Raw genomic sequence first — 13,929 nt, 5'->3', positions numbered from 1 at the left:
GAGGGAGTGTTACATGACAAAATTCTAGTGTGTCACCATAAAGAAGAACTTCCCGTCTAGCTCATAATCTCGAGGCGATTGAGACACGCTTCCATGAAATGTGTCCCCCTGCGTATGGTTGGCTTGTACAAAATCTTTCCGTTTCTGAGCAACTGAAACCCACGCAACTATGACGCAAACATCAAGTATTACGTTGATACTGTACGCCCTCCTACTCTCCATTTTGAAAGTACTTTCATCTTGGCAACCAATCAATGCTCTGAAATATAATTGAGGCTCATATAAATGTACACAAACTACTTTACCGATTATGAGCTCCTAAAATGCTGAGAGTGATTGTGGTTCTCCTCTTTGCTGCCTACTGCTCAGGTACGTACTCATTTCTACAACTTCACTTGCCCACTTTCTCGAATGTCGCTTAATGCTATAACTAGACGCATGTGATAAATAGGACTTAAGAAATACGCTTCTTTCCTTGGTATAAAACCATATGTTCCATTCGTCAGTGTACTTGGAATTTCGGCGAAATGGTGCACCTGAAACAGCATTTATTAAACTAATTTTAAGAACCCACTGCCACCATAATTGGAAGGGAATAGCCCTAAAATTTAACATAAAAGTCCTGCTAAAATATGGTCTAAAATATCACAATTCTGAATTTCTCGGCATAATAAGATAAAACTGAATCTCATATTTGAAAGGTGCAAACACTCCAACTTTGTGGGGGTCACGCATCGTTGGAAAGGCGTCGGGGCCGTCAGACACTATGAATTATGAAATTGAGGGCAAATTTGTGAGTTTACTAATGTGGTAGAATGAGCATACACTGATTGTACATTATATCTTTGAAATGTGTAATCTTTTATTAGCTTCTACATGATAGAGAATATCAAGCAATTTATATTAAAGGAAAAAAAAACACCATTTTTTTACCAGACTCATCTGCATATTGGTGATTATAAAAGACAGTTTACTTCTACAACCTTTCTTTTAGAGGGTTCTTGTCAATGCCGATCTCGAATTATTAATTGTTAATGACACATGCATCCTCAACGGAACTCAGTTTTGGGGCAGTCCTTGCAAGAAGAGTGAAGGTGTGTTAGTTTGTCGTAATCTGCATGCATAACGATACATGATTTCCCCAAGGATTTGCCATTAAACCAGTATTTCTGGCCACAAAAGTCAGTGTTTAATATCAAAAATGCAGAATACCTAGTTGTCGATTCAGATTCGGCTTTTCCCAACTCCGGCATAGGGTTGGTGTGAAGAGGCCTGATACACCTAATTGAAATTTTTTCACTTTATTCACAAAGTGTTATGTGTTTAAGAAGTCTACTTCAGAGAAATTGACTAAATTTAAATATTACCATGCTAGGCTAATGTATTAATTGGGGCGTCCTTTAATAAGTTCTAGAAGAAGCCGCCGTGAAGAGGTTCCATGAAATTAATGCGGGATTTCTCTGCCTTAGGTAATGCTGCCATCACAGTGAAAGACGTGACCAAGCAGGGGAGTTTGATAATATTAAAGGTTAACAACCTTTCAGTCATCACTTCAACAACATTCTTTCTGCCGGGATGCAAATTCCCTCCACCTGAGCCAGGTACTTTTTCCTGTCATACCGTATCATCTACTTCAAATATTGGAGAAGGAAGGTAACGAATAAATGTAAATAGGATGCAGAGCAACAATTATACATTAGCATGAGTTGGATTTATTTGAAATTTCGAAGCCTTAGTAAACAATGTTTCTAGAGTTTCACTTTAACAAGGAATGCCTTGCTTACTCAGTGGTTCATTTATTTGCAAGTTCAACGACAATTCCTCAAGATCCTTCCATTATGCTCCCGACTAATTATCAATGCTCTGTGGTAGTTACTTACGTAAGAGATAAACATTTATTCATTTGCCTTGCTGTTATGCCTGACAGATGAAGTTGATTTGAAGACATCGTTTCCTCTCTCACGATTTGTCCAAGACTCGGAGACTTTCAAAGTTGATTTTGCCGTTTGGGGAGCAAACAGTATGTCAGAAGTAAGCCTAGGTTATTTTCTAATTAAGCCTGGCGATCTACATGGTAACTGAACCCGTCATCTCTTAGCTGCATCTGATTCAACACCTCTTGCAATATTTTTCAAAGGCGTACGCCTCACCCTAACACAAAGTAAAGGACATGTAGTGATACTGATTTGCGTTGTTTCATTTATTTTGAAATAGGTCAAATTTGGTATCAATGGAGAAATATACTGTACTTGGTTGGGAATCAAGCTTACTGTCAAAAATGACAGTTTTTGTGGTGAGTTAAATATCCATTAAAATGTAAAAAAGAGCTGTACATTGCATGCTTTGTTTAAAAACCATCCAGCTGATCAAAATGCGTTCTTGCTTCAAAACTACTTCAGTATGCACTACCAGTTTTAGTCTTCACTGCCACGAAACATGGTAATACTGGAAGACAATTCGAATTGCTCCCTTTATCAGTCTAGACTCTGTTGATGCATGATACCTTCCCCTTACTAAATGACCACTGTACATCTATTTTAGTCGACTTGGTAAAAGACGAAAAGGCTGATTTGCGGGTATTCCGTGGAATTTTTCAAAGGAAAACCAACGTATCCCATGACAGATTCGCATTTGCTGGCAAAAATTCGGGGGTGGTTGTATCTATCGACTATACGCAAAGTGGTGCGTAAGACAGAATGGTCTTTTGAAATGATCCAATTGTTTCGGCCAAATATCTCAATTTAATTCACTTTGTTGTGAAAAGCATGAGTCTACAGATTGTATGGCTGTGCGTAAATACACAAGCAATTGTTAGAAACAATGATGCATTGCAGCGCACTAAACAGCATTACTGTATTTAGGAATATCACCGGAAGTGGCAGAATGCAGCCGTAAGTTGATGAATCGGTTCGCTAATTTGGTCAATTTTATTATTCAAGTTCATTTCACTGAGACCAGTACCTCCACAGTAGTTGAAAAGTGATCTGATTCGTTTAACCTCTGCGTTTGTCAATGTAATATTTTAAAGTTTACGCAAACTTAATTGAATATACGACTTTAAGTATCAGTTGACAAAGTTAATTGCCTTGCCTGTTTCCATCTTGCAGGATCTGCAACAACTTTCGTATACAACGGTAAGATTCTTATTTAATGTGGGCCTTTGATATGGGTGGTTGTATCAGCGCCGAGTATCTTCTAAGGAATAAGTACTTTTACTTATGCATAGTCATGGTTTGATCACTTGTAATTTATGTCTTCTAAATCACAATCAATTTGCCAGCATTATTTGCATTAAATTATTTTATTTGACTTGAGCATGATTAAGTAGTCAATTTTATAAGCTAGTGAAGCAAGATGGTGATTACAAAATCAGTTCTTTTATTTTACCCAAAGTCTAAATTTGAACGAAATTTACTTTTCCTTTAGGTGTCCTTTTATTATTTTTGGTAATATCACTTATGGAGTAGCAAACATTTGGATGGCCGAATGCAACAAATGCATGGGTCAAACTCGACCCACATTCTTTTCCAACCAATTTGACGCTTTTAAAGTGCATCAAGAGAATTTATTTCCAAAAACTTGGACTAAGCATTTGCTGCATTTAACACATACCCTCAAATAATACGTTTGAAATTGTATTCCTCAAATTTTTTAGTGAATAAATTGAGTTACATCAGACTTCAGATTTGTTTTTTTTTATTTTATGAAAGTTAAAACAAGTTCCAAGTCTTGAGTACGCGCCACATGGTGCACGGCTCATTAAAAATACTTATCTACGTGAAACAATGTGTTTTCGCACAGCCTTGTAAAATCATGCCTGAAGTTAAACGTGATTTACTTAGACGCAATTCTGCAGGCTCCAATGTGTACAATAAATATTTTACGAAGCCCAGCTCATTGGAAGCGTGAATTTGTAGAATGAAGTGACACCTTGTAATGGCGAAATGGCAAAGGAGACACAGTAAATATGGGAAAGGCCGTAATTGACAACAAGACGGGATTAAGCTTGATGTGTGCAGTTGTGCGGTTCCCAGACTAAACTCCACCAAGATGACTGAATAATTTTGTGAAGCTATCTCTACAGCTGAGAAAAGGGGGACCTTTATTATCAACCACATGACTATCCATTCTACTTACGCAATAAGTGCACAGGTTTTTGCCTAGAGCTGACAGAAGATTTGCGTAAGGGCATCTAAATCGAATTCAGTTGTGTGTGGTGTAGTTTATCTCACATTTGTAATGCAGAAGAACACGCATTAATTTACATTGTAGAAGCATGTGCTATCAAACTCATGAGGAGGGTATATATCTGGAGGCATTTGCGCCGTATCATGGCTTCTGTCGCCAGACTCAACACATATTTTGCTTTGTTTTGATAGCCTAATCAATTAACAGCTTTTAATTTGTAAAATCGTCTAGTTGAAACCAAAAAATATGCGATATTTGCTCTTGAGGAGGGTTAAGCTGTGTTAAAACCTTACCGAAAGCGTAAAAAGAAAGATGTAGTGCTACAAGTCTTTTCAAGAGAATGCAGTCAATTTGAGCAAGATATAAAAAAGATACGTATTACCACAAATTAGTGAGGGTAATTGTCACAACGAAAGCCTTTCTTGGTGAAGTTTGTATAGACGCCGCGAAGTAAAAAACAAAGAATTCTGTCTTGATGCCTTTCGTATAAAATTCCTACATCCTTATCGCTTTTGTTGTTTGGTGGCTTTTTGAATCCCTTTTAGCAGCATTTAAAATAGGATGTTGCTAATTCAAGAGTGTGTCATTTTCATTGTTTCGGTAATTGGATCAGTCAAATTTTCGCATTTAAATATCTTCTTCATATATTCGCCATGGCATTACAGCACTTAGATGTGCAGCGGTTGTGGATTCCCTTTCATCTAGAGGAGTCGGCGCTTACTCACTCTGTCTGATTTTCCTTGAACTAAGTTTAAGCATGCATTAAGTTGGCTGACAGTCACTCACATCACCAATGTCAATTCACTACCACAAACAAACATAGTTGTTGACCCATCTGTCAGCTACACTGTCATTGCCCATTCCAGGCGATTCACAAAGATTGAGTTGTCAACTGTCCGGATTTACGACCGCACAGGTAACTCCATCAATTCACGCAGAGCGATGGTCGCGTACGCTTTGATCTTATGCTTGCAAAAGTACTGCAGCAACTAACGAGGGAAGGTAGGAGAAGGTTAATCTTAAGTGCCATCTATTAAAACTGTTCTTTGTTATCAATTAGGCACTCCTTTTTAGTGCCAGAGTGAGACTGTTAGCAGAGATAGACAGATAATTTTCTAGAAGTGAGTGTGTGTTCAACAAGATGATTATGTATCTTGACACTGGATGCAAAATAAAATGCATCCTCTGTTTACCTTGCAAATTCGGCCTACATCGCCTTCTAGGATGCTGAAGATACACTGAATCACAGGAAGCAATTTAGTGTAAGTTAAAGACATTCATACATGCATACGTGCGTGTGTATATTGGAGTGAAAGGACGGATAACTGGAGGTACTCCAGAAACACCAAAACGGTCAGACCATGAAAGCAAAGAGTTGCTCGTGTTCAGACAGGTTATATTACCACCAAGTTTGTCCATTTATCACAGTACAATCCAGACCCTTATGCAGACGGATATTTGCATGCAACCTAGTTGATAACGTTACATTAATATTTGAAGTTGTAATAAGCTACCGATTTCTGTTATGACATATCATCCTCCTAGGCTGGCTTAAATTCAAAGTTTAATTGCCTACTTTTGGTCCTCTCCAGATTTGCTACAATTGAATTGCCAAAATACCATCCATACTGTCTATTTATGAGTAGAGAGCTTTATTTGCATTTCGTCTATTTGATGTTTTTCTAATTATACTGTTACCTTGCTGCAGAGGGTTTCATTTGCTGATCTTTTCACCTAAAGACAGTTTCTTAAATGCATTTTAACAAAGCCTATTTTAGTATTATGGCTCAGTTGAAGGAAACATGCGACGACATATTTACTGCCACTAGGTGGAATTGATCCTCAGTTTATCTCAAATGCTCTTGGCAATTATGAGTCGAATTAAAGGCAGTGTTGGTTAAATGGCCGCAAATGGGGAAGCTGAATTAACTTCTTCGACAATATTTTCTAAATTACAAGATGGCTTATTTCCACTTAGTGCACCGTCTGGAATGCACCTAGTTTATTAAAGTATAACCTGGTTATAACAGGTTACAAATGTAAGCGTCAGGTATCTAATAACCCAAAAGGGATAATGTCTAAACTCTGAACTTGCTGGGATATTTAAAAGTAGCAGACCACAGACGTGAAAATGAACATCGCCCGTCAACACTGGAACACATTTGGGTCGATTTAATGGTTGGCATGCAAATGTAATCCGCCTTAAAATGGACAACAACTCATCTTTGTAAAAACCACATTGTAATACTAAGAGACAGATCCGAATTTGCAGTGGCCGAAGATACTCAACATATAATTTAGTTCATTCTCTATGCATATTGTTCTTTGGAAAAGCAACTGATACTGATACCTTCATGAGACAGTTCAAATCCACAAAAATTTGTAAACTTTTAAGATTTTCCAGCTTAATTGTTGGGATCCCAAGAAATATTTACTTACGTACATTTGTTTTATTTTCTCGAATGCACTTGTCATATCAACAAGTTTCTGGGTCCGTTGGTAATTTTTTCCAACCAAACTTGGCTTTTTGAGGCTAAATTTTAAAAGCACTTCGTGGCATATATAAACCGTTTTTAGACAATACACTTAGCTACACTAATCGTCACCATTGTCAAATATTTGAACATCTTACGGAGCTGAGCAAAACTAAACGCTTCATTTATTGTGCTTTCGGACAACCAGCCACTTCAAATGGGTGGCAACTTTCTGCCCTACATTGTAACTCTTGGCAAGTAGATGCTCATCTGCAAACTCTACCCCAATGGCGGTCAACACCTCGCAACATAATCAAGTACTTACATCCACTGGATAAGTTGCCTAGCTGAGTGCGGGTTTAATGACCGCAATGAATAGAATTGTGCGCTGATGTGAAGGCTTGAAAGATGGATGTAGCACAATAGTCCGAACTGGAAGAGCATGATTTTTAATAAACTTATATCAGAATTGAAAAAAGGACACTATAACCCATTTTGCCCATTTTTCCTTCATCCTAATAAATATTGCGAACTGATGATCCACTTGCTCATTATTACGAATCAACTTCAAATGAAATTTAAGTTTTTCATCTAAATCTTAAGTTCAAAATGCACTTTAGAATTAGGAGGATGGAGAGCTTAGGGCGCATTTAAAAATCATCTGTGACAGGATGGGAATGCGAATGAAGTTGAAGAAATGGTTGGGTGGACCCTCTCGGTTTTGGCCTTTGGACGCCCGACGCTCAAGGCCACCAGGGATAGACCGGCATTGTGATTCGGTCCTGGCACAAAAGTGGCTTATGCTACATCAAGGCAAACGTCAATACCGTCAAAGCATGTTGGTATTAGTGGGATTTTGCCTACGATCCATTCCTTTCCCAGGTAATTTTTGAGTGAATACGATGCTTCTAGCTACGTGAGTTGTAAAGTATCCCTTACATTCACCAAGTAATTGACGTTGTGCCACACTTATGCGCAGAAATGCCATCACAGATGCTTTTGATTCAGTAATCGACTGTGGGTGATTGTCATTAATATACCCATCAGTTAGCTGCCCCAAACGTAATTTATTCATGTTTGCTGCCAATTTTCCTTGAGACAAAGGTTAACAACTTGAAATTCTTCGTGCTTCACCTACTTTGAAAAGCAATGTTCTTAAGTGCATGTCACGCAAGAATGAAGTGCAACAGGCGGTCTCAATACGGTGACAGAGTTTGATCGAGTATTCTTCACGTAAGTGCTTAAGTTAGCATGAAATTTTGACCATAGTTGGTAAGTTAATTCAATATTTACCCGAATTCGTAAAAACTTATGAGACACCGCAAATAGAGTAGATGTGTGGTGATACTTTATTTAACAATAAGAAGAGTGTGCATGTATGTTTGACATACCAAACCATGGAGATACACTTGTAAGCAAGGACTAAAGTTGGCAAGTTGTAAAGAGATGAACAAAGTCAATATGGTTCCACGTGGTCGTCCTAAATTCATCACGTTTGCCTATGAAATCATCTTCTTGTTAGGCATATCACCAGTATCAACAGTGAGTCAGGCATCACTGAAACATATTATTGGGAGTTGTAATAGGAATTGCCATGCACGTCAGCAATAAAACCACTTCACCCAATATTTTGTGCTTTTAATTTGAAATGAACCTAATGAGAGATTCGCGAGGTTTATATAAGGATATGCACCGAAATTAGGAAATTTATGCAAATTAACTTTTCTAGCAATGCTCATGAGAAACAACCTTGTTATATGCAAACAAATAATTAAAGAGAAATGCGTATTTTGCGAACCCTACCATGAACCATGCAAGAAAAGTTGATTAAGTGCAGGTTATTCCCGGCGACATTTTTCATCTTACTGCCGACAGTGTCGGTCAGAGCGTGTCCTGTGTGATGAAAATAGGTTAAAAATGGCAGGAATATTAACCAACCAAAAAAACAGATGAGAGTATCTAACTTTAAGTGGTTTGAGGGAAAAGCATTTTGTCAGTGTACTAGACAGCGCTTTTGCTGATTAAACAAAAGCCTTTTTGTGAAATGGGCAATTACTTATGGCAGCATACAACATGATTCCACCCCCCAGATTTATGTTCACAAATAAAGGTGCCAATTTTTAGATAATACAGGTAGGTTTATCAGAACGCATACTCACCCGAAGACGTTGTGGCTGATGATAAAATATGAAAAATGCTAAGCAAACTGCATTCAACGAAAAACTGGAAAGCCTATTGTTAATGCAACTTCACTAAATGTGTAGGGATGATATGTGGCTAACTAACAAAACGACGATTAACCATTCTCAGAAGTAGCTATTCCGGTGACGACAGCAAATGCAGACGCAGTAATGCAAATTTCAAACTCGAGCAGCTGTTAGAGCGATTTTAAGTGAATCAAACTGACATGGACCAAGCAAGTTGAAGTTGGTGCTGGAAAGTGGAATCAATTGCGTTTATTTCCGAACATTTGGCATATGGATGCCACCAAAGGAATGATACATCGGTATCTCAAGTTAGGAAATTCGCAAAAATATATTTGGAAGCATCATTGCACCTGTTAGCTTATGCAAAATTAATAAAATCACGAAGTTCACTAAAGAAAAATAAAACCTGCTTAGTGTGCAAAGTTGATCGTAAAAAAACTCGATTTCTTTATTCTTTACTAAGTCAAGATGCAGGTTTTTAGCGTGTGTCTTTTGCTATTGTCTCAAGTGAAGCCCTCCAAAACAAAGCCCGGTACCCAGGTTAGTTAGGAATTTCCCTTACTCCGAGGAGATGGGTGAACTAATATTTGTTACAGTGATTTATGCACTGATGTGAAGGCTTAAATGGTGAATGTAGCATGATTATCCGATCATCACAGTGAATAACAGTACACTAGAATATGTTTTGGCATTTGTCTCCTACTCTGTGAATTTTGTATTTATAATTCACTCACTTGTAAACAGTCAATTGCGCGTCATTTCAAACAAAGCAGAAATAATTTTCAGCTTTATCTACAAATCCTAAAATTGAAAATGGCACTTTACAATTTGGAGAACATATTTGCCACCTAAATATCACCCATAATAGGACGGGATTGATAACTAGTTCGAAGAAGTGTTGAATGGGACCTGTCGGTATTACCATTTGCTCGACTCGCACTCAGGATCTTGAGGAATAAACAGGTAATGAGATATTGGCCCATGCACAAAAGTTGATTATTTCAAACCAAGGCAGACGTCAACACCCTCAAAACATGTCAGCATTGCGATGTCGCTCACATGTAATTTTAAGTGAAGTCAAGGCTTTTCACAATATGAGTTGCAAACTGTCCCTTGGGTCCACAAACTGCTCAGGGCTACTATATTTAGACCCAGGTACTACTAATGGGTTCATCTCAACTGCCTTTCACTTTGCAATCAATTGTGATTCAGTATCATTGACACGCAGTCATTTATTTTTTGCAATATAGACTCTTCATGCTTGATGCTGTTTATTTTCAATTAAGGATTATTAAGCTGAATTTCTTCGCTCATGACCTGCTTTGAAGATAGCTGTACTTAAGTGAATGGTGAGCTAAAGGGTAGTGCAAAGAAGTGGTCACGCTAATGATAATAACAGGCGGTCATGCGATTGTTGCCTAAGTGCCCAAGGTACGTTGAAATTCTCCTTACGCATAACAAAATAAAAGAGAATTTATGAGTCTTAAAAATGGGTTCACAGAGATTGCAAATAATGTAGGAATGTAAATAGGTGTTTGGTAGACAATCAAGAGGGTGTGCACGGTTGTGCGAGACACCAAGGCACGGAAGGCAATTTACAAGTAAGGAAGGTAGCAAGATTAAAATAGGGAGGCCGAAGGACTATGGCTCCATGTAGGCTCTTGTAATTTATCACATTTGTTCCTGTAATTGTTACTTTCCTAAGCACATCAGCATAAGCAGCAACCGGACAACGACTGAAACAGGCGATTAGACAATGCATTGAGAGATCGCCAAATGCGTAGATGAAAGAAACACTTCACCTAATATTTTGTGCTTAGAGTGAAAAATGAAACGCATTTGCTGAGATTATTGAGAGACGAGTAAAAGGAATGCACTTATACGGGGAAAATTTTGCAAATTAAATGTTGCAGTGGTTTTTACTGGCATTTGGCTTACAGTTGGAAATAAATCATTTTTAAAGATAAAGTAAATGAACAAAAGTACGTGCTTTTTGTGATCTATATACTCAACTATGTAAAGGGTGCCTATTAATTGTGGGTCATTGATTGCACTAATTTCCAGCTCACAGCCAACAGTATGGGTCACCGCAGGTCCTACGTGGTGGAAGTTGATCAAAATCGACAAGTTATGGTAGACGGCAAATTGGGTAATTACATGGAAAAGCAAATAGCCCAAAAAATATAACTATTTGGTCCGTATATAAAATGACGCTTTTGCTATTTAAAGGAATTGCTTTTACAAAATGGACACTTATTTACGAGAAAATCCTATGCAACGCGATAATGTTGCTTCTTTCTAACTTGCACCTACGATTAAATGTGTAAATTTTTGGATGGCGTCGATGCATGTAGTGGGATTAGCGCTTACCCCAAGATGTCGCGGCTGCTAATGAAACATGGAAAATGATGAAGAAACTACTTTTGGAAATAGAATGATCTGTGTAGTTGTATTCAATTTAACTCAAAATGACTGTTTTGAGGGTATAAACAAAGTATGAAGGGCGATAACTGATGATAACAGCAAATAGGGTGAAGTAATGCAAGCAATGCAATATAGGGAGGGGCCTGAGCACTTTAAAGTAAAATGAAATAACGTATATCGGGAAAGATGGACCTCCAAAAGGAAATCAAAGCCGATTCCAAATGTTTTGATTAGTTTATAATTGGTATTTCGCCAAAGGCAAACAACTTACTTTGTGCCTTTGGGTATCCCAAAAGGTGACATTTGGGAAGAGTTTCGGCCATTGGTGCACCAGTTAGTTCATTCAAAATGTGCGCTCAAGGCAATTGGAAACCGATGGTTTGTAAAAATTCACGTGTTGCATTCAAACTTACGATTGCATTCCGCCACTTCCGGTGATCCTCCTAAGGTAGAAAATACGCTTTTGAATAATGACAGTGAAATTTTGTGACGCTGACCTGCCTAAATTTCGTACATTCATACAATAATTTTAGGATAAATTAAGATATGTAAATGATTATTTTTCATAATTTGCATGCCTGCTTACCATTTTGTGTATAATCCACGGACACTAACAAAAAGAAATTTTTCGAGGCCTAAAAGAAATTGTCACGCTGAGCAGCAAATGGTGGGTAAAAAGTTCCATGAAAGACTCACATATTCTAATTTTCATTTTTCTCCATGTTTCCTGCAAAATTGAATGTCAACATTGGCTCAGCAAATGAGCCGTAACCAATGGTAGCTTGGGTCATTGTCTTAAAAGGGGGGTAAAAATAGGTCAAAGAGACAATTAACATGGGTCTTTGCCCTTTTGCACTCTTCAGAGTTGTCTAAATATCCCCTTCACAAAACCAAAATCCCATTAACTTGGTTGTCAGTTTCAAATATCTTGAACTCACTGCAAAGATGGTTGTCAATATATACAAGTTTAGCTACTCTCCAACTGCAGAGGTGTATTCCGTTTACACCAAACACAATCTAATGGCAATAGACATATAGTGTAGCGTCCCGAGACTCCCTGAAGACGAAAGAAGACACAATACTCGGGCAGAATATATATATTCAGCACGGAGAAGGTGTCTGGGCTATTGGCATGGCCCAAAAGGCCAGCCCACCCAGCGAGGTACAAGGGGGCTAATTCAAAGTCCAGAAGTGGCGCCTCACCAGAATCGAGGGATAAACCACTATCGTACTACATAGCCTCCCTCCTCTTTTGAGCGTCGTCCCCGGCGCTCCCACTGGTCAACCTCCCGCGTCAGCTATTACAACGTAGTCGGTGCAGTAAAGAAACACCCACGAGCCGACCGTGCCAGTCGCCAAATTAGCGCAACTGAGGGGATACTTGACCTCAACGTCATTGATCCCTCTTGGCAGCTTGACTGGATCTGGGGTTTCGTCCGGTTTAGGGATTTCATTCAGGACGGGGAATTGCGTTGGCCATCATGCGTGTCCATAGAGAGATGCAGGAACACTGGCCTAAAAGCAGATTTGAGTAAGGGAATACAAGATTTAAAACAGGTCCATGGGGGATGGTAGGGGAAATCCGTAACGAAGCTTCCAGATGTTTCAAAGCTAGTGTCGCTTCAGTTGTTAATAGCTTTTCTGCAGAACACGGGACTGGGAGAGATGCCGAAGGTAGACGTCAACATCAACCCTTCTGTTAGGGGTCATCACCATTCTCCCATCCGTAGCATACGTACTTCTTCCGCCCCACTAAGGCTTATCACGCAGAAGTGGAAAATCAGGATACATGTCCCTTAAGATCGGGTTCGCTTTCCGCTGCCACCAATGTAGCGTCCCGAGACTCCCTGAAGACAAAAGAAGACACAATACTCGTGCAGAATATATATATTCAGCACGGAGAAGGTGTCTGGGCTATTGGCATGGCCCGAAAGGCCAGCCCACCCAGCGAGGCACAAAGGGGCTAGTTCGAAGTAACAAAAGTGGCGCCTCACCAGAGTCGAGGGATAAACCACCATCGTATTACAATAGTGCTTAGACTTATGGGAATCATTTGTGGTGTGTTCACACAATTTCAAGTTTACAAAATTGTCTAAAATTAGTAGATGTAAAAGAGCTAATAAAAAGTCTAAGCAGTAGAATCACTTCTCCTTTGCTTTCCGCTCCTTACAGCAAAGTCGATTTGAAATGTCTCTTGGTCTTTGACAAACCGTGAGAACGGAAACGACGTCTGCAGGTCAACTTCATCTGCCATTAAACATGTCATGATATAAAGCCTTTTCAACACATTTTAAGTTGAGTCAATTACTTCGGTGCCTTCTGCGGGTGGTGAGAAATTTCAATATGGTACGAGGAGTGTCGTTGAGAACAAGATGGTCCTATCCAAGTCCTCATAAATGTCAAGCCTTTTCTGCATAGTGACGTCATTTACGGTGATTACAGCACTAACTAAAACAAACCAATAAATGAATAAATAAGGCATAATTTGTTAATATCCTTGATTGTTGGTCCTTGTCTCACTAACGCCATTTTTTGCTAATATGGCAAACAAATTCGTTCTCGAAAGTGTACGACTTAGAGAGCCACCTCTGCGTTAAGTTAGAGGAGACGAAATGTTTCTTTCCTAAAGATATTTT

General features: G+C 38.7%; 2 protein-coding genes across 2 annotated transcripts in view; both read left to right on the top strand. All coding sequences in view use genetic code 11, as the record gives it.

Annotated features, from left to right (window-relative positions):
- Positions 1–323: 323 nt before the first annotated feature.
- EGR_08238 (hypothetical protein) lies at positions 324–3,622 on the top strand (the record flags this gene model as incomplete). Its single annotated transcript, XM_024497487.1, has 10 exons — positions 324–369; positions 702–793; positions 995–1,094; positions 1,470–1,601; positions 1,928–2,031; positions 2,215–2,293; positions 2,542–2,686; positions 2,862–2,891; positions 3,108–3,134; positions 3,427–3,622. 10 exons carry the CDS (start codon positions 324–326, stop codon positions 3,620–3,622), a joined length of 951 nt encoding a protein of 316 aa, XP_024348082.1.
- A 7,645-nt stretch (positions 3,623–11,267) lies between these two features.
- The window catches only part of EGR_08237 (hypothetical protein), a gene marked incomplete at both ends in the record, with an annotated part of 8,573 nt that continues 5,911 nt past the window's right edge, over positions 11,268–13,929 (top strand). Inside the window, 2 exons of the mRNA XM_024497486.1 lie at positions 11,268–11,363; positions 13,332–13,504. Of these exons, the coding sequence (XP_024348081.1) occupies positions 11,268–11,363; positions 13,332–13,504 (269 nt within the window). The remainder of the gene's footprint in view (positions 11,364–13,331; positions 13,505–13,929) is intronic.

Source organism: Echinococcus granulosus (genome assembly GCF_000524195.1).
Source record: "Echinococcus granulosus chromosome Unknown EG_S00100, whole genome shotgun sequence".
Taxonomy (NCBI): Eukaryota; Metazoa; Platyhelminthes; class Cestoda; order Cyclophyllidea; family Taeniidae; genus Echinococcus; species Echinococcus granulosus.
This window is presented reverse-complemented; position numbering and strand designations above follow the sequence as displayed.